This window comes from Ranitomeya imitator, chromosome 6 (assembly GCF_032444005.1).
Source record: "Ranitomeya imitator isolate aRanImi1 chromosome 6, aRanImi1.pri, whole genome shotgun sequence".
Taxonomy (NCBI): Eukaryota; Metazoa; Chordata; class Amphibia; order Anura; family Dendrobatidae; genus Ranitomeya; species Ranitomeya imitator.
The window spans coordinates 330,325,417-330,350,803 of record NC_091287.1 but is presented as its reverse complement, the minus strand read 5'-3'; the positions used below and the strand labels follow the sequence as shown (position 1 = coordinate 330,350,803).

At 48.4% G+C, this 25,387-nt stretch overlaps 1 protein-coding gene across 4 annotated transcripts in view; it reads left to right on the top strand.

Moving 5' to 3' along the window:
• The first annotated feature begins 24,467 nt into the window (after positions 1-24,467).
• The window catches only part of MBOAT1 (membrane bound O-acyltransferase domain containing 1), a 136,810-nt gene continuing 135,890 nt past the window's right edge, over positions 24,468-25,387 (top strand). For 2 of the 4 annotated variants that reach the window (XM_069730858.1, XM_069730856.1), the window contains exon 1: positions 24,468-24,640. In XM_069730858.1, the coding sequence (XP_069586959.1) occupies positions 24,551-24,640 (90 nt within the window). In that variant the 5' untranslated portion in view covers positions 24,468-24,550. The remainder of the gene's footprint in view (positions 24,641-25,387) is intronic. The other 2 variants (XM_069730860.1, XM_069730859.1) reach the window with 1 other exon arrangement.

Below are 25,387 nucleotides of genomic sequence, written 5' to 3'. Positions count from 1 at the left end.
CGGCAGCCTCCTAAGGAAGGATAAGAAAGGAAGTGTGCCATAGTGAGTGAGCACAGAAGTCGTAGCAACAGGAGTAAAACACCAGTGGGAGACCAGCTAGAAGCAGGCTGCCTCCCATTGAGCGCAGATCCAGTGGCCGGAACACCGAGGGAGTAATAGACTCTACGCTTTACTTCAGAGACCGGCAGGACAGTCGATTCCAAGTTGGCTGTCCGACCCAAGAAGACAAGGTGGCAACGCGGAGGAGGGGCGACGCTAGGGTCCCTATAAAATAGCCTCAGGCCACCACTGTCATACGGGTTTGTCCTATTCATCTGGGGGACAGAGAGAGAGGAGTAACAAGAGTGAGGACCTTATGGTAGCTAATGCAAGTAAGGACCTACTACGTTACTGTGCACAAGGGGAAGGCTACTGATTTCCACCTGGATAAGGGGACTCTGGAATTGCCATCAGACCGGCCGGACTCTGCCTACCCTGTCATCCGGCACCCTGGACTGTGGATGCTGAAGCCTTCAGTAAAGGTAAAGAGACCGCACCCATTGTGTTCTCGTTATTCACCACGCCTTGCACCACCCACCATCAACATCTACACTTCTGGGAAGCCCTGGGGACATACTTCACCTGTGGGAAGGTATACTATCTAGCTGCCATTCCATCACCCCAATGGACCCCTAAGCAGCGTCGGTCACCCTGACCGAATACCACAGGTGGCGTCACGAACACTACCGTTATCTACAAACTTTACCCTTTTATTGGGTGCCCCTCATAGGGCCACGGTCCGGGTCGGGCCACCGTGACATCCCAGCTGAGGGAACTGAAGGACCCGGTACCGAGTACCCCATTGCCCTTACGTGGGGGCGATCCAGTTATACAGGCTGGGTCATGTGGTGCCAATACTCGGCATGGTTGTGATGGCTACAGAAGTGCTCACAGCTAAAAAGCGTGTTAATTGACTGCTACAACTTTTCAACAAGCTTTATTCAGAATCCGAACTCTGAACATTAAAACGGACTTCTGTGAGAAGTCCATATTTGGAGGTGACCACCATGTCCGGTATGAACCCCAAACTTTACAGTTCAGGTTCACTACTTATGTGTGTTAGCAGTGATAATGTATGTAAAGAATTGTGGAATCAATGGCGCTATATAAATGAGTAAAATAAATAAATCAGTGTGCCTGTATGACTTTGCGAAATTGGTTTTGTGCATTAGTCCCAGAGGAAAATTTTACACTCGCTAATTGATAGTGCCATTCTCAGTTTTGTCATCCTTTGAAGTGTTTAAAGGGAACCTGTCACCCCCCTCAGGCGTTTGTAACTAAAAGAGCCACCTTGTGCAGCACAAATACTGCATTCTTTTAGTTATGATGCCTGCACACGCTGAAATAATCACTTATAAAATGTGCCCCCTCTTACCCTGAAATGTTCCCAGAGGCGGGTCTTTCCTTGCTAATCAGACGCAGCACAGCCGTCACACCGGGCCTGTGCGAGACGGGCGCCACCTCCTCAGCGCTGGTTTCAAATGAGCCGGCGCCTGCGCTCATTGCTCATGTCTTGGGCATGCACAGTGAGCGCTGCCCGTCCTCTGTCCTCATTTGCAGTCTAGCCGCCTCCGGGAACATTTCAGGGTATGAGGGGCACATTTTATAAGTGATTATTTCAGCATGTGCAGGCATCATAACTAAAAGAGCCACCTTGTCAGAATCCAGCATTTGTGCTGCACAAGGTGGCTCTTTTAGTTACAATGCCTGAGGGGGATGACAGGTTCCCTTTAAAGTGTTTAGTATGCTATACACATTAACAGTTGAAGAACTAAGGCCCCATGAAATGCCAACCTCATATGGGTAATATAGACACAATTGATGGTGTGAACTCCAAGTATAAATTCATATATCATCCAAAGTGTTCCACATATGTAAAAATATTACATACAAACAACAAGAAAAGACACAAATGACAAAAGGGTGCAATTCTAGTAATAAATTTAAAATCATCCAAGAAAATGAAAAGCTGCACTCATTATTTCCAAAAGTCAGTCCTTTATAACGATACACGGAACATGCAGGGGGTTCATAGAAATCCATTGACGAAGGTTGTTTTGCTTCTGGTGTGACGCCTCTACAAGTCTAATAATATATGTTTTAATAAGAAGTATAGATACGATAAATTGCATTTTCTTGTGGACAGTTCATTTCTTTTGTTATATTAAATGAATATCTTATCAGGATAATCATTACCATATGTCTGCAATCAATATAAACGTTAGTGTCAATTATTTAATTCCGGAATAACTGTTTAGTATGGTTTTAAAGGGAACCTGTTGTGAATTCTGTTGTCGGGCTCCCTCCTGTGGTCATGAATGGTACTTCGGCTGGTTCTGTCCATGGACTTCCTCGGGTGGCTGTGGGTGTTTCTGAGTTTCCTTCCACAGGTGACGAGGTTAATTCGTTAGCTGGCTGCTCTATTTAACTCCACGTAGATCTTTGCTCCATGCCACCTGTCAATGTTCCAGTATTGGTCTAGTTCACTCCTGGATCGTTCTTGTGACCTGTCTTCCCAGCAGAAGCTAAGTGCCTGCTTGTATTTCTCTGGTTTGCTATTTTTCTGTCCAGCTTGCTATTTTGATTGTTGTCTTGCTTGCTGGAAGCTCTGGGACGCAGAGGGAGCGCCTCCGCACCGTGAGTCGGTGCGGAGGGTCTTTTTGCGCCCTCTGCGTGGTCTTTTTGTAGGTTTTTGTGCTGACCGCAAAGCTACCTTTCCTATCCTCAGTCTGTTCAGTAAGTCGGGCCTCACTTTGCTAAATCTATTTCATCTCTGTGTTTGTATTTTCATCTTTACTCACAGTCATATGTGGGGGGCTGCCTTTTCCTTTGGGGAATTTCTCTGAGGCAAGGTAGGCTTTCTTTTTCTATCTTCAGGGCTAGCTAGTTCCTTAGGCTGTGCCGAGTTGCATAGGGAGCGTTAGGAGCAATCCACGGCTATGTCTAGTGTGTTTGATAGGATTAGGGATTGCGGTCAGCAGAGTTCCCACGTCCCAGAGCTCGTCCTATATTATCAGTAACTATCAGGTCATTCCGTGTGCTCTTAACCACCAGGTCCATTATTGTCCTGACCACCAGGTCATAACAGTACAGGTGGCCCAAAGTACTAATGCATCTCAAAAGAGGGATAAGAGAAGTTCTGAGACCATTTATTTTTCTTTGCAGTGTGTTTTGTCTCTCTTTTCCCCTTTACCTCTGGGTTGTTCAGAACACAGGTGTAGACATGGACATTCAAGGTCTGTCCTCTTTGATGGATAATCTCACTATAAGTGTACAAAACATTCAAGATTTTGTGGTTCAGAATCCGATGTCAGAGCCTAGGATTCCAATTCCTGATTTGTTTTTTGGTGATAGATCTAAGTTCTTGAATTTCAAAAATAATTGTAAATTGTTTCTTGCCTTGAAACCTCGCTCCTCAGGTGACCCTGTTCAACAAGTAAAGATCATTATTTCTTTGTTACGTGGTGACCCTCAAGACTGGGCATTTTCCCTTGCGCCAGGAGATCCGGCATTGTGTGATGTTGATGCGTTTTTCCTGGCGCTTGGATTGCTTTATGACGAACCTAATTCAGTGGATCAGGCAGAGAAAATCTTGCTGGCTCTGTGTCAGGGTCAGGATGAAGCGGAGATATATTGTCAGAAGTTTAGAAAGTGGTCTGTGCTCACTCAGTGGAATGAATGTGCCCTGGCAGCAATCTTCAGAAAGGGTCTCTCTGAAGCCCTTAAGGATGTCATGGTGGGATTTCCCATGCCTGCTGGTCTGAATGAGTCTATGTCTTTGGCCATTCAGATCGATCGACGCTTGCGTGAGCGTAAAGCTGTGCACCATTTGGCGGTACTATCTGAGCATGGGCCTGAGCCTATGCAATGTGATAGGACTTTGACCAGAGCTGAACGGCAAGAACACAGACGTCGGAATGGGCTATGTTTTTACTGTGGTGATTCCACTCATGCTATCTCCGATTGTCCTAAGCGCACTAAGCGGTTCGCTAGGTCTGACACCATTGGTACTGTACAGTCTAAATTTCTATTGTCCGTTACTCTGATTTGCTCTTTTTCATCCTATTCTGTTATGGCATTTGTGGATTCAGGCGCTGCCCTGAATTTGATGGACTTGGAGTATGCTAGGCGCTGTGGTTTTTTCTTGGAGCCCTTGCAGTATCCTATTCCATTGAGAGGAATTGATGCTACGCCTTTGGCCAAGAATAAGCCTCAGTACTGGACCCAATTGACCATGTGCATGGCTCCTGCACATCAGGAGGATATCCGCTTTCTGGTGTTGCATAATCTGCATGATGTGGTCGTTTTGGGGTTGCCATGGCTACAGGTTCATAATCCAGTATTGGACTGGAAATCTATGTCTGTGTCCAGCTGGGGTTGCCAGGGGGTACATGGTGATGTTCCATTTTTGTCTATTTCGTCTTCCACTCCTTCTGAAGTCCCAGAGTTTTTGTCCGATTATCGGGATGTATTTGATGAGCCCAAAGCCAGTGCCCTACCTCCTCATAGGGATTGCGATTGTGCAATTAATTTGATTCCTGGTAGTAAGTTTCCTAAGGGCCGATTGTTCAATTTATCTGTGCCAGAACACGCAGCTATGCAGAGTTATATAAAGGAATCCTTGGAGAAAGGCCATATTCGCCCGTCGTCATCACCGTTAGGAGCAGGGTTCTTTTTTGTGGCCAAGAAGGATGGTTCTTTGAGACCTTGTATTGATTACCGCCTTCTCAATAAAATTACAGTCAAATTTCAGTATCCTTTGCCATTGCTGTCTGATTTGTTTGCTCGTATTAAAGGGGCTAGTTGGTTCACCAAGATAGATCTTCGAGGGGCGTATAATCTTGTGCGTATTAAACAAGGCGATGAATGGAAAACAGCATTTAATACGCCCGAGGGCCATTTTGAGTACCTGGTTATGCCATTCGGGCTTTCCAATGCTCCATCAGTATTTCAGTCCTTTATGCATGACATCTTCCGAGAGTACCTGGATAAATTCCTGATTGTGCATTTGGATGATATTTTGGTCTTTTCCGATGATTGGGAGTCTCATGTGAAGCAGGTCAGAATGGTGTTCCAGGTCCTTCGTGCGAATTCCTTGTTTGTGAAGGGGTCAAAGTGTCTCTTTGGAATTCAGAAGGTTTCATTTTTGGGGTTCATTTTTTCCCCTTCTACTATCGAGATGGACCCTGTTAAGGTCCAGGCCATTTACGATTGGACTCAGCCGACATCTGTGAAGAGCCTGCAAAAGTTCCTGGGCTTTGCTAATTTTTATCGGCGCTTCATCGCTAATTTTTCTAGTGTTGCTAAACCGTTGACTGATTTGACCAAGAAGGGTGCTGATGTGGTCAATTGGTCTTCTGCAGCTGTAGAGGCTTTTCAGGAGTTGAAGCGTCGTTTTTCTTCTGCCCCTGTGTTGTGCCAGCCAGATGTTTCGCTCCCGTTTCAGGTTGAGGTTGATGCTTCTGAAATTGGAGCAGGGGCTGTTTTGTCGCAAACAAGTTCTGATGGCTCGCTGATGAAGCCATGTGCTTTCTTTTCTAGAAAGTTTTCGCCTGCTGAGCGCAATTATGATGTTGGTAATCGAGAGTTGTTGGCCATGAAGTGGGCATTCGAGGAGTGGCGTCATTGGCTTGAAGGAGCCAAGCATCGCGTGGTGGTCTTGACAGATCACAAGAATTTGACTTATCTTGAGTCTGCCAAACGGTTGAATCCGAGACAGGCTCGATGGTCGTTATTTTTCTCCCGTTTTGATTTTGTGGTTTCGTACCTTCCAGGTTCTAAGAATGTGAAGGCTGATGCCCTGTCAAGGAGTTTTGTGCCTGACTCTCCGGGTGTTCCTGAGCCGGCGGGTATTCTCAAAGAGGGGGTAATTTTGTCTGCCATCTCCCCTGATTTGCGGCGGGTGCTGCAAAAATTTCAGGCTGATAGACCTGACCGTTGCCCAGCGGAGAAACTGTTTGTCCCTGATAGATGGACTAGTAGAGTTATCTCTGAGATTCATTGTTCAGTGTTGGCTGGTCATCCTGGAATCTTTGGTACCAGAGATTTGGTGGCTAGATCCTTTTGGTGGCCGTCTTTGTCACGGGATGTGCGTTCTTTTGTGCAGTCCTGTGGGACTTGTGCTCGGGCTAAGCCCTGCTGTTCTCGTGCCAGTGGGTTGCTTTTGCCCTTGCCGGTCCCGAAGAGGCCCTGGACGCATATTTCTATGGATTTTATTTCGGATCTCCCCGTCTCTCAAAAGATGTCGGTCATTTGGGTGGTTTGTGATCGCTTTTCTAAGATGGTCCATTTGGTACCTTTGTCTAAATTGCCTTCCTCCTCTGATTTGGTGCCATTATTTTTCCAGCATGTGGTTCGTTTACATGGTATCCCGGAGAACATCGTTTCTGACAGAGGTTCCCAGTTTGTTTCGAGGTTTTGGCGATCCTTTTGTGCAAGGATGGGCATTGATTTGTCTTTTTCCTCGGCTTTCCATCCTCAGACAAATGGCCAAACCGAACGAACTAATCAGACTTTGGAAACATATCTGAGATGCTTTGTTTCTGCTGATCAGGATGATTGGGTGTCCTTTTTGCCATTGGCTGAGTTCGCCCTTAATAATCGGGCCAGCTCGGCTACTTTGGTTTCGCCATTTTTCTGCAATTCTGGTTTCCATCCGCGTTTCTCTTCAGGGCAGGTTGAGTCTTCGGACTGTCCTGGTGTAGATACTGTGGTGGATAGGTTGCAGCAGATTTGGACTCATGTGGTGGACAATTTGACATTGTCCCAGGAGAAGGCTCAACGTTTCGCTAACCTCCGGCGCTGTGTGGGTCCCCGACTTCGTGTTGGGGATTTGGTTTGGTTGTCGTCTCGTTATGTTCCTATGAAGGTTTCCTCTCCTAAGTTTAAGCCTCGTTTCATTGGTCTGTATAAGATTTCTGAGGTTATCAATTCTGTGTCATTTCGTTTGGCCCTTCCTGCTTCTTTTGCCATCCATAATGTGTTCCAAAGGTCGTTATTGCGGAGATACGTGGCGCCTGTGGTTCCATCCGTTGATCCTCCTGCCCCGGTGTTGGTTGAGGGGGAGTTGGAGTATGTGGTGGAGAAGATTTTGGATTCTCGTATTTCGAGACATAAACTCCAGTACCTGGTCAAGTGGAAGGGTTATGGTCAGGAAGATAATTCCTGGGTTTTTGCCTCTGATGTTCATGCTGCCGATCTGGTTCGTGCCTTTCATTTGGCTCATCCTGGTCGGCCTGGGGGCTCTGGTGAGGGTTCGGTGACCCCTCCTCAAGGGGGGGTACTGTTGTGAATTCTGTTGTCGGGCTCCCTCCTGTGGTCATGAATGGTACTTCGGCTGGTTCTGTCCATGGACTTCCTCGGGTGGCTGTGGGTGTTTCTGAGTTTCCTTCCACAGGCGACGAGGTTAATTCGTTAGCTGGCTGCTCTATTTAACTCCACTTAGATCTTTGCTCCATGCCACCTGTCAATGTTCCAGTATTGGTCTAGTTCACTCCTGGATCGTTCTTGTGACCTGTCTTCCCAGCAGAAGCTAAGTGCCTGCTTGTATTTCTCTGGTTTGCTATTTTTCTGTCCAGCTTGCTATTTTGATTGTTGTCTTGCTTGCTGGAAGCTCTGGGACGCAGAGGGAGCGCCTCCGCACCGTGAGTCGGTGCGGAGGGTCTTTTTGCGCCCTCTGCGTGGTCTTTTTGTTGGTTTTTGTGCTGACCGCAAAGCTACCTTTCCTATCCTCAGTCTGTTCAGTAAGTCGGGCCTCACTTTGCTAAATCTATTTCATCTCTGTGTTTGTATTTTCATCTTTACTCACAGTCATTATATGTGGGGGGCTGCCTTTTCCTTTGGGGAATTTCTCTGAGGCAAGGTAGGCTTTATTTTTCTATCTTTAGGGCTAGCTAGTTCCTTAGGCTGTGCCGAGTTGCATAGGGAGCGTTAGGAGCAATCCACGGCTATTTCTAGTGTGTTTGATAGGATTAGGGATTGCGGTCAGCAGAGTTCCCACGTCCCAGAGCTCGTCCTATATTATCAGTAACTATCATGTCATTCCGTGTGCTCTTAACCACCAGGTCCATTATTGTCCTGACCACCAGGTCATAACAGGAACCTGTCACCCCCAAAATTGAAGGTGAGCTAAGCCCACCGGCATCAGGTTCTTATCTACAGCATTCTGTAGACAAGAAGAGGACATCATCCTATGAAGATGGGAGTCCCCGGACCGAACCTCGACGCCCATTGGATCGGACCGCCCGCCCAGGTGACTATAATCTAACCTCTTTTTCTCATCTTTCAGGATACATTGGGGGCTTATCTACAGCATTACAGAATGCTGTAGATAAGCCCCTGATGCCGGTGGGCTTAGCTCATCTTCGATTTTGGGGGTGACAGGTTCCCTTTAAAGGTAATATTGCATAGTTACAGGGGATCTATACTATCAAGTACCTTTTCAGAATAAGTTGTCGTATGTATTTGATATATTTAGTAACACTATTTCTGATCATTACATGACATTTGTCCAACAATATACATTAATACTGACCAGTGTAGCTGTGACTCCAGCCCTGGGAATATTTATGAAAAATCTGTATGATCTATTTCTCTATTTCACTGTCTCTCGCTCTACCTCTCATGCTGCTCCTCTCTACTTCTTCTATTTTCTGCCATTTCCCTACACATCAGTAGGCTTTGTAACTTGACGCTATATTGAACTAGCTGTCTGTCCTGTCTTGAGCAAGATGCATTTGAGATTTTTTTTTCAGCGTAAAAGAAGAGTTCAGGAAGCGGGGGAGAAGGGACTCATACATGGAAAAGAAAGCAAATATATTACAAAGTTTCTTTTATTTACTTATACTATTTATATACGCAAAGTTTCTTGAATTTACAGTTTCCGTTTCAGCACCTTTTACCAGTACTATCTTATCATATTCTATATATACCTGCAATTCATAAGAAAAAAAGAATTAGGGTGATCATCGAAGATCTGAACAGTACTAGTCACAACATTGTCTTCAGCCCCACCTAGTTTTACTTTGGATAATCCTAGTTTTAAGCTTGAGCTGTTTTGAAATATTTTAGTCACTTCTTGTTGCAGACGTTTGATTTATGGCAGGGTGTTTACTCCGAGGATATGACGTTAATCACTTAATAACTAATAATAACTAGTCAGCCAAAATGCTCATAAATAAAAAAAATGCTGAATATAGTCAACTAAAGGAATTAGGACTTTAACATGAGTTTTCACTTGTTTAATACATAAAAATTGTTATCAAATGTCATATTATAATAACAGAAGGACAACTGTGTATGATTTGAGCTTCCTGTATTTGCTGTTGTTTTGTGTCACACAAACTGCCTCACTCTCAACAACAGCAATGGGAGAGAATCACTAATAGCAAATGTAGAGTCATAAAAAGCTTTGCTTACCAGGCAATTACAGTCAATATCTACATTTCTTTATGTTGCTTTTCAGAAAACAAACTATATGGAGCACTATGTAAATGTATTTATTTTTTTTAAATGGCAAATTATTATTATTATTAAGGATATTGAAATGGAAATACAAAATACAGGATGTCTCTAGGAACACGCAACACAAATATAAACAACCTTAACGAATACTAGAACAATTTTTCAAAAAGATAAAAGAAAAAGTACAGTTCCGCCATCAGAACATAATTCTAACAGTTCTGCGTGAAATGTTCAAGCTTTAATTCTTGAGCTTAGCATTCATGTTTTTTATTGGCACAGTCACATACACTTGTTTAGTACAATAATGTCAGAGGCATTACTAATTGTTACCAGCAGATGGCAGTGTAACAGTCCTAAGTATACCAGAGATCATGTCATTGAATGCTCAATTCCCATAGTGGGGCTAAGTAGAAAAATTAAATATTTTTTTTAAAAGGCAATAAACAAAACAAAGCACATAAAAGTTAGCATTAAAAGGTTCCTGTCATGTCAACCGGCAGATATTGGGTTAATTTGCAGGATAACCCCTTTATGATCTTAGACGTATAGGTATGTCTAAGGTCGCCTCCCTGTTTTCTGTAGGCTTGCACAATTTTCTAAGACTTGTAGCGTCTCCATTTTTTGATATCTGGGGTTAGGTGAGGTCTTATTTTTTGCGCGTCCAGCTGATATTTTTATTGATACCATTTTGCGGTAGATAAGATGTTTTGATCACCCGTTATTACATTTTTTTGCAATGTTGCGACAACCAAAAAATTGTAATTCTAGCGATTCCAATTTACCTCAGGTAGTGAAGGTGTTAAAAACTCTGTTTCTACTGTATGTAAAAATAAAATTAACAAACAATAAACATAATTGATATTACTGTACCGACAAGTTTCACATCAGTATGTGAGTTTAAATAAACCAAGTCTGTGCTGTCCTGTCTGCTTCTTATCTTGGATACGGAGGTAGGAAAAAAAATCTCCCAGGAATATATGTCAGCTACACCTCCATTCGCCTTATGTGGAGACAGAACATACATCACATAGGAGACACCAAGACTGCTGTATATGTGGCGCCCCTGAGGGTCCAGTCGCCACAGAGGTACTGCACCTCACCCAGAGGTGTGGTATCTAGCTCTCGGGTAAGGAGGGGCATTACCCGAGACTTGCACATGTGCATACAATACACTGCTCCAGGCAGAGAGGGGAGGGACCCCAGCTCTGCGGGGAGTGGTGTGACAGTTGGAGGGAAAGTTGTCAGTTGGTGGGAGGAGTTGATGGGAGCAGACATCAAGAAAGGAGCTCCTGAGAGAGAGAAGGGATGCTAGGGACCAGGGAAGTGAAGAATCCACCTGTAGCGCCCGAATTCACGCCGACCATAGTCGGGAGGAAGGACCAGGTCGCAGTGGGGGACCGGCCCCAGACTAGTGGAGGAACTGCAAGTTTCAGCTAGCAAACCGGAGGCTGTGGTATCTGTATGTGCCACAGCCAAATCCACACATATTCACAAAAGGCAGCCATATAGGGTCATGGGGACCAGGAGAGCGTCGCCTGACAGGACCCGAGGCTGCTGGCTTGGGACACTGTGTGTGAGGCGCAGAGCAGGAGGGCGAAGCCAGTGCAGAGAGACGGCCTAGAAAGGTACACAAGAAAGGGAGTCTCAGAAAAGTGCACCCAAATTACCTGAGAGCTGGCTGGACCACAGACCCAAAGGACACAGCACCCGGCTGGAGATTGTAACCATCTAACTGTGAGTAAAGTGAGAAAACTGCACCCTACTGTGTCCTCAGAATTATTACTGCATCACCTGCCCTGCACTACAACAGTTCAACATTGACTTTAACACTTTAACTGCCCTGGGGCCCAGCTCTACCCTTCGAGAGCTGTAACATCTCTGCTTCGTCACCAACTGCCCCAGTGGACATGAGCTGCAGTGTCGGCCATCTCCTTATTGCCAAGTACCACGGGTGGCGTCATGAACTAATGCCCTATAAACTTTATTCCCCCTTCATTTCAATTTTCTGGGACGCCCAGGGCCACGGACCGGGTCACTGCTGCCGTGACAACTCCCGAAGAACCGTCGGACCAGGCCCAAGTACCCCATGGCCCTAGCGGGCGCTCCATTTTGGCGTCACGAATAGGATGGACTGACCCGGTAAACCGTGTCCCATGCGCCTGTCGTGGGCCGGGTTGCCAAGCGGTGCAAAAGCCGTACCCGCCCACTGTAAAGACTGCAATGCAAAATGAACTTGTCCATTGGCCAGGGGGATCTGCCTCCTGGCCTGGAGTGGCGGGAAAAAGAAGAAGGATCCGCCCACGAAGGAGAAAGCGGAAGGAGCGCGCGGGAAAATGCGCTGCAGGAGAGGTGGCAACGAACTCAGTGTGCATCATTGCAAGTGGTAGTCGGAAAGCTCTGGAGCGTGGGATGGAAGCGGTGGACTCCCCCAGCTGACAAGAAGACTTGGACCAGCTGCTCATGGTGGACCCGGACTTCCTGAGAGCCATGGTGAAGGAGCTGGGCCATCAGCACCAAAAGATACAGGTTACCGTGATGACAAAATGGCAGGAAGCCCTGCTGGAGAAGGTGACAGAGCAGTGGACGGTCTCGCAATCAACATCCGTGACCCCAGAGGAGTCCGACACCGGAGAGGAAACAAGTTCTGACATTGCCCCAGTGGCCGAGGAAACTCTGGTTGGGCCCTTAAAACCCCCGCCAGCCCTAATACCCGGCCTGGTGTTTAAAAATGTAGTGTGGGACCGAACAGCAGATACTGTGGACAGACTTGCGGTTTCTTTACAGCCTGAGGCCATGCCCTGGGAGGTGCATAGCCAGAAAGTCATTTTCCGTTGGAAGCACCAGGGACAGAATTGATCGGGTTCCCAGAGGAGGGCCACGTGGGAGAAAACCGGGTGGAGACCCTTAGATGAGAGGACCACTGCTGGCAGCAGGTGACCAGGTGGGAGGCAGAGGAACAGGAGCGCAGGGTCCAGTGGATAATAATGGAGGAACGGAACATGAAGGCCAAGGCTCAGGCCCTCAAGGCTAGAAGCGCCGACTGGGGTCCGCTGAGGCAGGGCATGGTGGTCTCCTTTGATTTGAAAAAGGGCTTGGGATTCATCAAGGAGTCCGGGATGACCTCAGAACTATTTGTAACCCACCGAGATGTGGATTCACACCTGCTAGAGGGCCACCCTTATCGTGACTTGCACCCGGGGGACCTAGTGACCTACACCCGGCATGTGGGCGAAAGGGGGTGGTATGCCCTCAATGTAAAGAAATGCATGTGGGAACGTGTTGCTCTCAAACCAACGGATGCAGTGCCAAAAAGGCAACTGGCAGCTCTAGTCCCAGTCACGGCACCAGTCCCTGCAGCTTCAGCAAGCATGGCCATGCAAACACGGGCCACTCAGACCCCAGCAGAAGGACTTGCTCCATTTGAGTCGCGCGTTGTGATGCCTGACAAAGAACTTTGCCAGTCAGAAGGTTACAGGCACCAAGTACTCCCTTGGAAAAGGATGTAGAAAGTGACTGCTAAGAAAAGTTAAACTGAGTGTTTGTGCCATTTAAAGACAATGTGGTCATGGAAGGTGATTGGCCAGAACTTTTATTGTAAAAAGTTAGCACTTAATGTGCTCCTTGTTGGTTTTACAGTAAACCTTTAGAGTGCGAGTGGGACACTCTATCTTTCACAGAAGACCAGAGAACAAAAAAAGTCTGGCGTGGCCAAAAAGTGGTTTAATGAGTGGACCAACTATGCTCTGTAGCCAGGCCCAGGACCTACATTGGGGGTTTGAGACGGGTTCCCCCATATTGCACTAAGGACAGTGAGGAGAATACCCGGCTCGGGATCTCACTGTAATCTACTGAACTTGATTGAGAAAGTTTTATAGAAAGTAATGCTCTGTTTTAGGTTATTGTTATTTATATGCCACGTTCAAGTGCAAAGTACCTCTCATAAAGAGAAGAAATAGTTACTTGTTCAACTGTTTTTCATGTTTGAATGCATTCCAGAAAAATAATTTGAATGTTTTAACATTTGCTTTACTCTGCTTCAGCCCGCGAATGTGCTGTGTTTAACGGGTGGTTGGGGGGGATGCTATGTGGTGCTCCTGAGGGTTCAGTCACCACAGATGTACTGCACCTCACCCAGAGGTGTGGTATCTAGCTCTCGGGCAAGGAGGGGGCATTACCAGAGACTCGCACATGTTCATTCAACACTACACTGCTCCAGGCAGAGAGGGGAGGGGCCCCAGCTCTGCGGGGAGTGGTGTGACAGTTGGAGGGAAAGTTGTCAGTTGGTGGGAGGAGTTGAAGGGAGTAGACATGAAGAAAATGGCTCCTGAGAGAGAGAAGGGATCCTATGGGCCAGGGAAGTGAAGAATCCACCCTTGGTGCCCGAATTCACGCCAACTGTAGTCGGGCGGAAGGACCAGGTCGCAGTGTGGTGACCGGGCCCCAGACTAGTGGAGCAATTGCACGTCTCTGGTAGCAAAGCAGAGGCTGTGGTATCTGTATGTGCCACAGCCAAATCCACACACATTCGCTGAAAAAGCAGCCATATAGGGTTGTGTTGACCAGGAGAGCATCACCCGACAGGCTGCTGGCTTGGGACACTGTGTGAGACACATCAGCAGAAGGGCGAAGCCAGTGCAGAGAGACGGCCTAGAAAGGTACATAAGAAAGGAAGTCTCGGAAAAGTGCACCCAAATTACCTGAGAGCTGGCTGGACCACAGACCCGGAGGACACAGCATCCAGCTGGAGACTGTAACCATCTGACTGTGAGTAAAGTGAGAAAACTGCACCCTGCTGTGTCCTCAGAATTATTACTGCATCACCTGCCCTGCACTACATCAGACCATCACTGACTTTAACTGCCCTGGGGCCTAGCTCTACCCGTGGAGAGCTGTAACATCTTTGCTGCGTCACCAACTGCCCCAGTGAACCTGAGCCGCAGTGTTGGCCATTTCCTTATTGCTGAACACCACGGGTGGCATCACGAACTAATCCCCTATAAACTTTATTCCCCCTTCATTTCAATTTTCTTGGATGCCCAGGGCCACGGACCATGTCACTGCTGCCGTGACAACCCCCAAAGAACCGTCGGACCCGGCCCGAGTACTCCACGACCCTGGCAGGCGCTCCATATACATCACACATCATATACTAAAAGAGCTGTATATATATCACATAGGATACCGCGAGACTCTGCTATATACATCACACTAGCTATTGAACCCGTTCTACGCCCGGGTGGCGAGCATTTATATTGGTATATGGTCTCCATCCTGGTATGTGCTGCTCCATCCTGCGCCCCCATCCTGTCATGTGCTGCTCCCATCCTGCGCCCCCGTTCTGTCATGTGCTGCTCCCATCCTGCGCCCCCGTTCTGTCATGTGCTGCTCCCATCCTGCGCCTCCATTCTGTCATTTGCTGCTCCCATCCTGTCATTTGCTGCTCCCATCCTGCGCCCGTTCTGTCATTTGCTGCTCCCATCCTGCGTCCCCGTTCTGTCATTTGCTGCTGCCATCCTGCGCCCGTTCTGTCATGTGCTGCTGCCATCCTGCGCCCGTTCTGTCATGTGCTGCTGCCATCCTGCGCCCGTTCTGTCATGTGCTGCTGCCATCCTGCGCCCGTTCTGTCATGTGCTGCTGCCATCCTGCGCCCGTTCTGTCATGTGCTGCTGCCATCCTGCGCCCGTTCTGTCATGTGCTGCTGCCATCCTGCGCCCGTTCTGTCATGTGCTGCTGCCATCCTGCGCCCGTTCTGTCATGTGCTGCTGCCATCCTGCGCCCGTTCTGTCATGTGCTGCTGCCATCCTGCGCCCGTTCTGTCATGTGCTGCGGCCATCCTGCGCCCGTTCTGTCATGTGCTGCGGCCATCCTGCGCCCGTTCTGTCATGTGCTGCTGCCATCCTGCGCCCGTTCTGTCATGTGCTGCTCCCATCCTGCGCCACCATTGTATTATATGCCCCCCGCTCCAGTGTGTATGCCCCCGAATGCTGCTGCCATATAAAAAAAAAAAAAATACCATACTCACCTATCGTCCGGCTCCACTGCAGGTATGTCTTCAAGAAAATGGCGCCGGAAAGCGGGGACTGCGCAGGCGCCGATTCCGGCAGCAGGAATCGGCGCCTGCGCAGTCCGCGCTTTCCGGCGCCATTTTCTTGAAGACACACCTGCAGTGGAGCCGGAGTGTGTCTTCAAGAAAATGGCGCCGGAAAGCGTGGACTGCGCAGGCGCCGATTCCGGCAGCAGGAATCGGCGCCTGCGCAGTCCGCGCCCTCCGGAGCCGGGAGCAGAGGAGCCGGGAGACGGAGCCGCAAGCAGCGCTGGAACCGGGAAAGGTGAGTATACTTACCCTCCCTCCTGGCGGTCCCTGACTCTCCGGTGGAGATCGCGGTATGCGTTCAGTGCTTACGCATACCGCGATCTCCCGGGAGCGTCGCTCTGTGAGGCCCAGACTGCGCCGGCGCTTGCGCTTGCGCAGTCTATAGAGGCTTCGGACAGAGTGACGCTCCCAGCGTTATATTATAGATATGATTCCCTAAGACTGCTGTGTACAGTGCTTTGAGAAAGTATTCATAACCCTTGAACTTTTCCATATATTTTTCACGTTACGCCCACAAACTTGGACCACCTTTCGCTACAATTACTGCTGCAAGTTTTCTAGGGCGTGATTTGCAATGGTCGCCCTCTGCTCTCCTGATCTCACTGCAGAGCTGTGTCTGATTATACCTGAGACAGCTGCAGGTTCCTCTCAGCTTCAGCTTCCATCTCTCAGATATACAGTGTTGCAATATCATGTCTCAACTTTTTAAGATCAGAAAGATGGACAAATTATGCACACTGGTAACCATTACACATCCCACAGGTAACTCCACCTTTATGTAAAATAAGCTCTGGAGGCAGAGTTATCGCGAGGCACTGCTCTCCCCAGAGAATGGAAGAGGTCACTTACATCAGGGCCGGCGTCAGCACCCGGCATACCCGGGCAAGTGCCAGGGCCCTGAGCAGGCAGGGGGGGGGGGGCTCAATCGCCGTCGGGGACAACTGCGCACTATGGGGGCCCGGTGTGTGTGCTAGTACCGACACCCGCGAGTGGGCCCCTCGGCTTGATCAGGGTCCCGGCACTTGTGATACTTACCTCTCCCAGCTCCACCACTGCGGCGTTTGATGATTGTGAAGTTCAGGTCAGAGGGTGTGATGACGTCACGTCTGCACGCCCTCTGCTTGAGCAATCACAGTTCAGAGAGCTGGAAGACTACGACGTTGAGGAGTCTGGAGTAGAGCAGCAGCCAGCGATGAGAGTTGAGTATTTAATTTTTTTATGTTTGGAGCATTACATACGGGGACTATCATACACTGGAGCATCATATATGGGGCCCATCATGTATGGGGCTCACTATACACTGGTGCATCATATATGGAGCCCATTATACTCTGGAGCATCATATATGGGGCCAATTATGTATGGAGCATGATATGGGCACATTATACACTGGAGCATTATATATATGGGGCCCATTATATATGGAGCATTATATGGGAACTATTCTACATAGAGCATTAAATGGGGCCCATCATATACTGTATGGAGCATTATGTGAGGCTCATTATACTATATGGACCATTATTTGGGGCTCATACTGTATGGAGCAATATATAGGGCTCATTATACTCTATGGTGCCCATCCTATACTGTATGGAGCATTATATGGGGCCCGCTATATATGGAGCAATATATGGGGCCAAGCATATAATGTATGGAACATTGTATGGGACCCATTATGTTTGGAGCAATATATGGGGCCCATTATACAGTACGGAGTAATACATGGGGCTCATTATACTGTATGGAGTAATATATGGGGCCTATTATACACTGTATGGAGCAATATATGGGGCTCATTATTTTGTATGGAGCAATATACAGTGGGGCAAAAAAGTATTTAGTCAGTCAGCAATAGTGCAAGTTCCACCACTTAAAAAGATGACAGGCGTCTGTAATTTACATCATAGGTAGACCTCAACTATGGGAGACAAACTGAGAAAAAAAAAATCCAGAAAATCACATTGTCTGTTTTTTTTAACATTTTATTTGCATATTATGGTGGAAAATAAGTATTTGGTCAGAAACAAAATTTCATCTCAATACTTTGTAATATATCCTTTGTTGGCAATGACAGAGGTCAGACGTTTTCTGTAAGTCTTCACAAGGTTGCCACACACTGTTGTTGGTATGTTGGCCCATTCCTCCATGCAGATCTCCTCTAGAACAGTGATGTTTTTGGCTTTTCTCTTGGCAACACGGACTTTCAACTCCCTCCAAAGGTTTTCTATAGGATTGAGATCTGGAGACTGGCTAGGCCACTCCAGGACCTTGAAATGCTTCTTACGAAGCCACTCCTTCGTTGCCCTGGCAGTGTGCTTTGGATCATTGTCATGTTGAAAGACCCAGCCACGTTTCATCTTCAATGCCCTTGCTGATGGAAGGAGGTTTGCACTCAAAATCTCACGATACATGGCACCATTCATTCTTTCATGTACCCGGATCAGTCGTCCTGGCCCCTTTGCAGAGAAACAGCCCCAAAGCATGATGTTTCCACCACCATGCTTTACAGTAGGTATGGTGTTTGATGGATGCAACTCAGTATTCTTTTTCCTCCAAACACGATAAGTTGTGTTTCTACCAAACAGTTCCAGTTTGGTTTCATCAGACCATAGGACATTCTCCCAAAACTCCTCTGGATCATCCAAATGCTCTCTAGCAAACTTCAGACGGGCCCGGACATGTACTGGCTTAAAGGGAACCTGTCACCCCGTTTTTTGAGATTGAGCTATAAATACTGTTAAATAGGGCCTGCGCTGTGTGTTCCTATAGTGTATGTAGTGTACCCCGATTCCCCATGTATGCTGAGAAATAACTTACCAAAGTCGCCGTTTTCGCCTGTCAATCAGGCTGGTCAGGTCGGGAGGGCGTGGTGACATCGCTGGTTCTTCCTCAGCTTTACGTTGGTGGCGTAGTGGCGTAGTGGTGAAGACACAGCGCGCGATCTGCGCTGTCATCCCTTTCGTCGGTGGGGGCGGCCATCTTCCTGGGGCCGCGCGTGCGCAGATCGAGTGCTCTGCTGCACGGGGCTTCAGGAAAATGGCCGCGGGATGCCGCGCGTGCGCATTAGAGATCGCGGCGGCCATTTTCCCAAAGCTGAGTTTGCATCTCGGCTTTGGGAAAATGGCCGCCGCGATCTCTAATGCGCACGCGCGGCATCCCGCGGCCATTTTCCTGAAGCCCCGTGCAGCAGAGCAATCGATCTGCGCACGCGCGGCCCCAGGAAGATGGCCGCCCCCACCGACGAAAGGGATGACAGCGCAGATCGCGCGCTGTGTCTTCACCACTACGCCACCAACGTAAAGCTGAGGAAGAACCAGCGATGTCACCACGCCCTCCCGACCTGACCAGCCTGATTGACAGGCGAAAACGGCAACTTTGGTAAGTTATTTCTCAGCATACATGGGGAATCGGGGTACACTACATACACTATAGGAACACACAGCGCAGGCCCTATTTAACAGTATTTATAGCTCAATCTCAAAAAACGGGGTGACAGGTTCCCTTTAAGCAGTGGGACACGTCTGGCACTGCAGGATCTGAGTCCATGGTGGCGTAGTGTGTTACTTATGGTAGGCCTTGTTACATTGGTCCCAGCTCTCTGCAGTTCATTCACTAGGTCCCCCCGCGTGGTTCTGGGATTTTTGCTCACCGTTCTTGTGATCATTCTGACCCCACGGGGTGGGATTTTGCGTGGAGCCCCAGATCGAGTGAGATTATCAGTGGTCTTGTATGTCTTCCATTTTCTAATTATTGCTCCCACTGTTGATTTCTTCACTCCAAGCTGGTTGGCTATTGCAGATTCAGTCTTCCCAGCCTGGTACAGGGCTACAATTTTGTTTCTGGTGTCCTTTGACAGCTCTTTGGTCTTCACCATAGTGGAGTTTGGAGTCAGACTGTTTGAGGGTGTGCACAGGTGTCTTTTTATACTGATAACAAGTTTAAACAGGTGCCATTACTACAGGTAATGAGTGGAGGAAAGAGGAGACTCTTAAAGAAGAAGTTACAGGTCTGTGAGAGCCAGAAATCTTGATTGTTTGTTTCTGACCAAATACTTATTTTCCACCATAATATGCAAATAAAATGTTAAAAAAACAGACAATGTGATTTTCTGGATTTTTTTTTCTCAGTTTGTCTCCCATAGTTGAGGTCTACCTATGATGTAAATTACAGACGCCTCTCATCTTTTTAAGTGGTGGAACTTGCACTATTGCTGACTGACTAAATACTTTTTTGCCCCACTGTATGTGGCTCATTATACTGTATGGAGCACTATATGAGGTCTATTATTCTGTATGGATAAATATATGGGGATCATTAGTCTGTATGGAGCATTATATGGGGCCTATTTTTCTGACTGGAGCAATATATGGTGCCCATAATACTGTACAGAGCAATATATGTAGCTCATTGTACTGTATGGAGCATTATATGTGCCTCATTATACTGTACTAGATGGTAGCCCGATTCTAACGCATCGGGTATTCTAGAATATGTATGTAGTTTATTTATGAAGATTTTAGAATAATACATTGAATACACAGGATTCGGCCGCCCGCGACCAATTAGCGAAGCGTGGTTCAAATCCCGCTCCAATTCGCGGCTGGACTGCGCCTGTCGCTGATTGTTCGCGGCCGGCCACGTAGTATATAGCACAGCCACGTAGTACATAACAGCCCACGTAGTAAATAGCACAGCCACGTAGTACATTGCACAGCCACGTAGTATATTGCACAGCCACGTAGTATATAGCACAGCCATGTAGTATATAGTACAGCCCACGGAGTATATAGTACAGCGCAGAGTATATAGCACAGCCCACGGAGTATATAGCACAACCCATATAGCATATAACATAGCCAAGTAGTTTATAAAAGCCCACGTAGCATATAACACAGCTCACGTAGTATATAACAGCCCACGTAGTGTATAACACGGCCCACGTAGTGTATAACACAGCCCACGAAGTATATAACACAGCCCACGTAGTATATAGCACAGCCCACATAGTATATAGCACAGCCCACGTAGTATATAACAGCCCATGTAGTGTATAACACAGCCACGTAGTATATAGCACAGCCACGTAGGATATTGCACAGCCCACGTAGTATATAACACAGTCACGTAGGATATTGCACAGCCACGTAGGATATTGCACAGCCCATGTAGTATATTGCACAGCCCACGTAGTATATTGCACAGCCCATGCAGTATATTGCACAGCACACGTATTATATTGCACAGCCCACGTAATATATTGCACAGCCCACATAGTATATTGCACAGCCCACGTAGTATATTGCACAGCCCACGCAGTATATTGCACAGCCCACGCAGTATATAGCACAGCCACACAGTATATTGCACAGCCCACGTAGTATATTGCACAGCCCACGTAGTATATAGCAATGTGGGCATCATATCCCTGTTAAAAAATAATTAAAATAAAAAATCGTTATATACTCACCTTCCGTTGGCCCCCAGATCCAGGTGAAGCGTTTATCGATGCTCCTCGCGCGCTCTGGTCCCAAGAGTGCATTGCGGTCTTGCGAGATGACGACGTAGCGGTCTCGCGAGACCGCTGCGTCATCATCTTGCGAGATCGCAATGCATGGAGTGGTCACCGGCATGTCGCGAGGAGTGGTAAAGGCCTGTTCTGGATCCGAGGAGCCGACGGACGGTGAGTATATAACTATTTTTTTAAAAATTATTTTTAACATTAGATCTTTTTACTATTGATGCTGCATAGGCAGCATCAATGGTAAAAAGTTGGTCACACAGGGATAATAGCAGCGTTAACGGAGTGCGTTACACCACGGCATAACGCGGTCCGCTAACACTGTCATTAACCCTGTGTGAGCGCTGACTGGAGGGGAGTATGGAGCGGGCAGACTGCGGGGAGTAAGGAGCGGCCATTTTGCCGCCGGACTGTGCCCGTCGCTGATTGGTCGTGGCTGTTTTGCCGCGACCAATCAGCGACTTGGGATTTCCGTTACAGACAGACAGACGGAAGTGACCCTTAGACAATTATATAGTAGATGGAGCATTGCATGGGGTCCAGTATTCTGTATGGAGCAATATGTGGAGCTCATCATTATGTATGGAGCATTATGTGATGCCCATAATACTGTATGGAGGACTATGCTTTCCGTTTTCTGACCTATTGAAGAATTTACAATAGATATCACTCATGTAATGTAAGAAGTGAAATCTTTGGCATTGTACTATATCTATATTTATCTGCTGTAACTGTGCATTATGAATTGTGGTATGTGTTAAAGGGGCCCATTGAGACTCTTTCGCCCGGGGCCCACGAAAACCTGGAGCCGGCCCTGACTTACATAAAGTGATAAAAGATGATTTATCCACAATGTATAGTAACATAGTTAGCAAGGCTGGAAAGAAGACATTTGTCCATCCAGTTCAGCCTCTATTCTGTCAGAATAAATCCCCAGATCTACGTCCTTCTAAATAACCTAATCACTGTAAGATACAACATTGTTACCCTCCAGGAAGACATCCAGGCCTCTCTTGAACCCCTCGACTATAGTAACATAGTTAGTAGGCATCTGATATGAGACACACAGGTAGGACTGTTTTCAGCATTCTATAATCTGTATGCTTATATTAGTTTAGATGGGACACATGTGGTGACAGAGTCCCTTTAAAGGAATCTGGCACAACAAAATTCGCCTATAAGCTTTGGCCACCGGCATCAGGGGCTTATCTACAACATTCTGTAGTGCTGGAGATAAGCCCCCTGATGTATCCTGAAAGATAAGAAAAAGAGGTTATGGCCCCTTCACATTAAGCGACGCTGCAGCGATACCGACAACGATCCGGATCGCTGCAGCGTCGCTGTTTGGTCGCTGGAGAGCTGTCACACAGACTGTTCTCCAGCGACCAACGATGCCGGTAACCAGGGTAAACATCGGGTAACTAAGCGCAGGGCCGCGCTTAGTTACCCAATGTTTACCCTGGTTACCTTCCTAAAAGTAAAACAAACAAACAGTACATACTTACCTAACGCTGTCTGTCCCCGGCGCTGTGCTCTGCACTCCTCCTGTACTGTCTGTGTGAGCACAGCGGCCGGAAAGCAGAGCGGTGACGTCACCGCTCTGCTTTCCGGCTGACCGACGCTCACAGACAGTACAGGAGGAGTGCAGAGCACAGCGCTGGAGGACAGACAGCGTTAGGTAAGTATGTAGTGTTTGTTTTTTTTTACTTTTAGGATGGTAACCAGGGTAAACATCGGGTTACTAAGCGCGGCCCTGCGCTTAGTTACCCGATGTTTACCCTGGTTACCAGTGGAGACATCGCTGGATCGGTGTCACACACGCCGATCCAGCGATGTCCACGGGAGATCCAGCGACGAAATAAAGTTCTGGACTTTCTTCAGCGACCAACGATCTCCCAGCAGGGGCCTGATCGTTGGTCGCTGTCACACATAACGATTTTATTAACGATATCGTTGCTACGTCACAAAAAGCAACGATATCGTTAACAATATCGTTATGTGTGAAGGTACCTTTAGATTATACTCACCCAGGGGCGGTCCTGTTGCGGTCCATGGTCCGGCGCTTCCCATCTTCTTACGATGACGTCCTCTTCTTTGCTTCCTGCCGCGGCTCCGGCGCACTTTATCTGTCCTGTTGAGGGCAGAGCAAAGTACTGCAGTGCGCAGGTGCTGGGCCTCTCTGACCTTTCCCGGCGCCTGCGCACTGCAGTACTTTGCTCTGCCCTCAACAGGACAGATAAAGTGCGCCGGAGCTGCGGCATGAAGACAAGAAGAGGACGTCATCTTAAGAAGATGGAAGGCGCTGGACCACGTCGCCCATCGGACCGGACCGCAGCGGGACCGCCCCTGGGTGAGTATAATCTAACTTCTTTTTCTCATCTTTCAGGTTACATCGGGGGCTTATCTACAGCATTACAGAATGCTGTAGATAAGCCCTGATGCCGGTGGGCTTAGCTCACCTTCCATTTTAGGGGTGACAGGTTCCCTTTAACTACGTGCTCGTCTGCCTGGTGTCGGTCTCTGATGGCTCAGGCAGTGACTTTCCTGCTTCCTTTGACCTGATGTGGACAGAGCTACTTCTCCTCCACTCTGCTCTGTGGAGGGGGGTCACTGATGTCATGGTGACTGACTGATGTCATGGTGACTGACAGCTGGCTCCCTGCTTCCTACCTGCGCGGAGCCGGCTGTCACTCAGGTTGAAGTGACCTAACAGAAAGCAGGAGGACCACCGGCAGCAGCGGCCGTGACCACCCTGAGTCGCCAGAGATTGTCGCCTGGCAGAACAGCCTGTAGTTAGCAAATACCTGCGGGTAATCCTTGGCCCTGTGCAAAAAATAGGAACAGTTCTGGATAACCCTTTAAATATTTTACTCTGTTTTACAATATGGTCTATGCTCATAAATAAGCTGAGACCAGCTCAGAAAACTACAGCTAAGCATTATAAAATCCATGCCAGACGGTGAGAGCGAGCCGACTGACGGGTCTCAGTTTCCTCATTCCGCAGCGAGCAGTAAATAGTGGAACACAGAAAAAAACATCTGCAGACATGATTTGTAGTAAAAATACAGGCAGTAAGGTAAGATTTCCCCTCAGTGCCCGCGTCTCTACGGAACCTGGAGCAGGTGTGGAGGGAGCACAAGTGCGGAGGTCCCAGCACCCCGGGGATTGCCACTACTGCTGGGTACTCGCCATGGAGGAGGCGGCGGGGATGCCGGCCCGTGCTGCTCCTCACACGCACTCGCCCGGTTAGACAAGAACCGGGGAAGGTGTGAGCGGCCCCACCCGGGAAGACAGGCTACTTGTGATTGGTGGCGGTGCACAGCCTGTGGGCGGGGTCTGTGGCTGCTACAGATACAGTCGCCTGGTTTCCTGGGTGTGCGGAGCTCAGGTGTTCGGTGCCCGCTGTGCTGCGGTGAGGCTGTGCCCAGGAACTGATGGAGGCTCCAGGCAACAGGTCTTCCCGGACTACGGGCTCCACCGCCCTGCAGCCGCTCAGCGATGCCCTGCACATGCCCCTGGAGCAGGTGAGCGGAGCTGCTGCCCCCTGTTCTCTCTAGTGTCCCCCCTGTTCTCTCCCGTGTCCCCTGTTCTCTCCCATGTCCCCAGTTCTCTCTTGCTCCCCCGTTCTCTCCAGTGCCCTCCCCCTTCTCTCCAGTGTCCCCCGTTCTCTCCAGTGTCCCCCTAGTTCTCTCTGTGCCCCCTTCTCTCCAGTGTCCCCCCAGTTCTCTCCCATGTCCCCCTTCTCTCCAGTGTCCCCAGTTCTCTCTTGCTCCCCCGTTCTCTCCAGTGTCCCCAGTTCTCTCCAGTGTCCCCAGTTCTCTCTTGCTCCCCCGTTCTCTCCAGTGTCCCCCGTTCTCTCCAGTGTCCCCCTAGTTCTCTCTGTGCCCCCTTCTCTCCAGTGTCCCCCCAGTTCTCTCCCATGTCCCCCTTCTCTCCAGTGTCCCCAGTTCTCTCTTGCTCCCCCGTTCTCTCCGTGCCCCCTGTTCTCTCCCGTGCCTCCCTTCTCTCCAGTGTCCCCCCAGTTCTCTCCCATGTCCCCCTTCTCTCCAGTGTCCCCAGTTCTCTCTTGCTCCCCCGTTCTCTCCGTGCCCCCTGTTCTCTCCCGTGCCTCCCTTCTCTCCAGTGTCCCCCCAGTTCTCTCCCATGTCCCCCTTCTCTCCAGTGTCCCCAGTTCTCTCCAGTGTCCCCGTTCTCTCCGTGCCCCCTGTTCTCTCCAGTGTCCCCCGTTCTCTCCAGTGTCCCCCGTTCTCTCCAGTGTCCCCCTAGTTCTC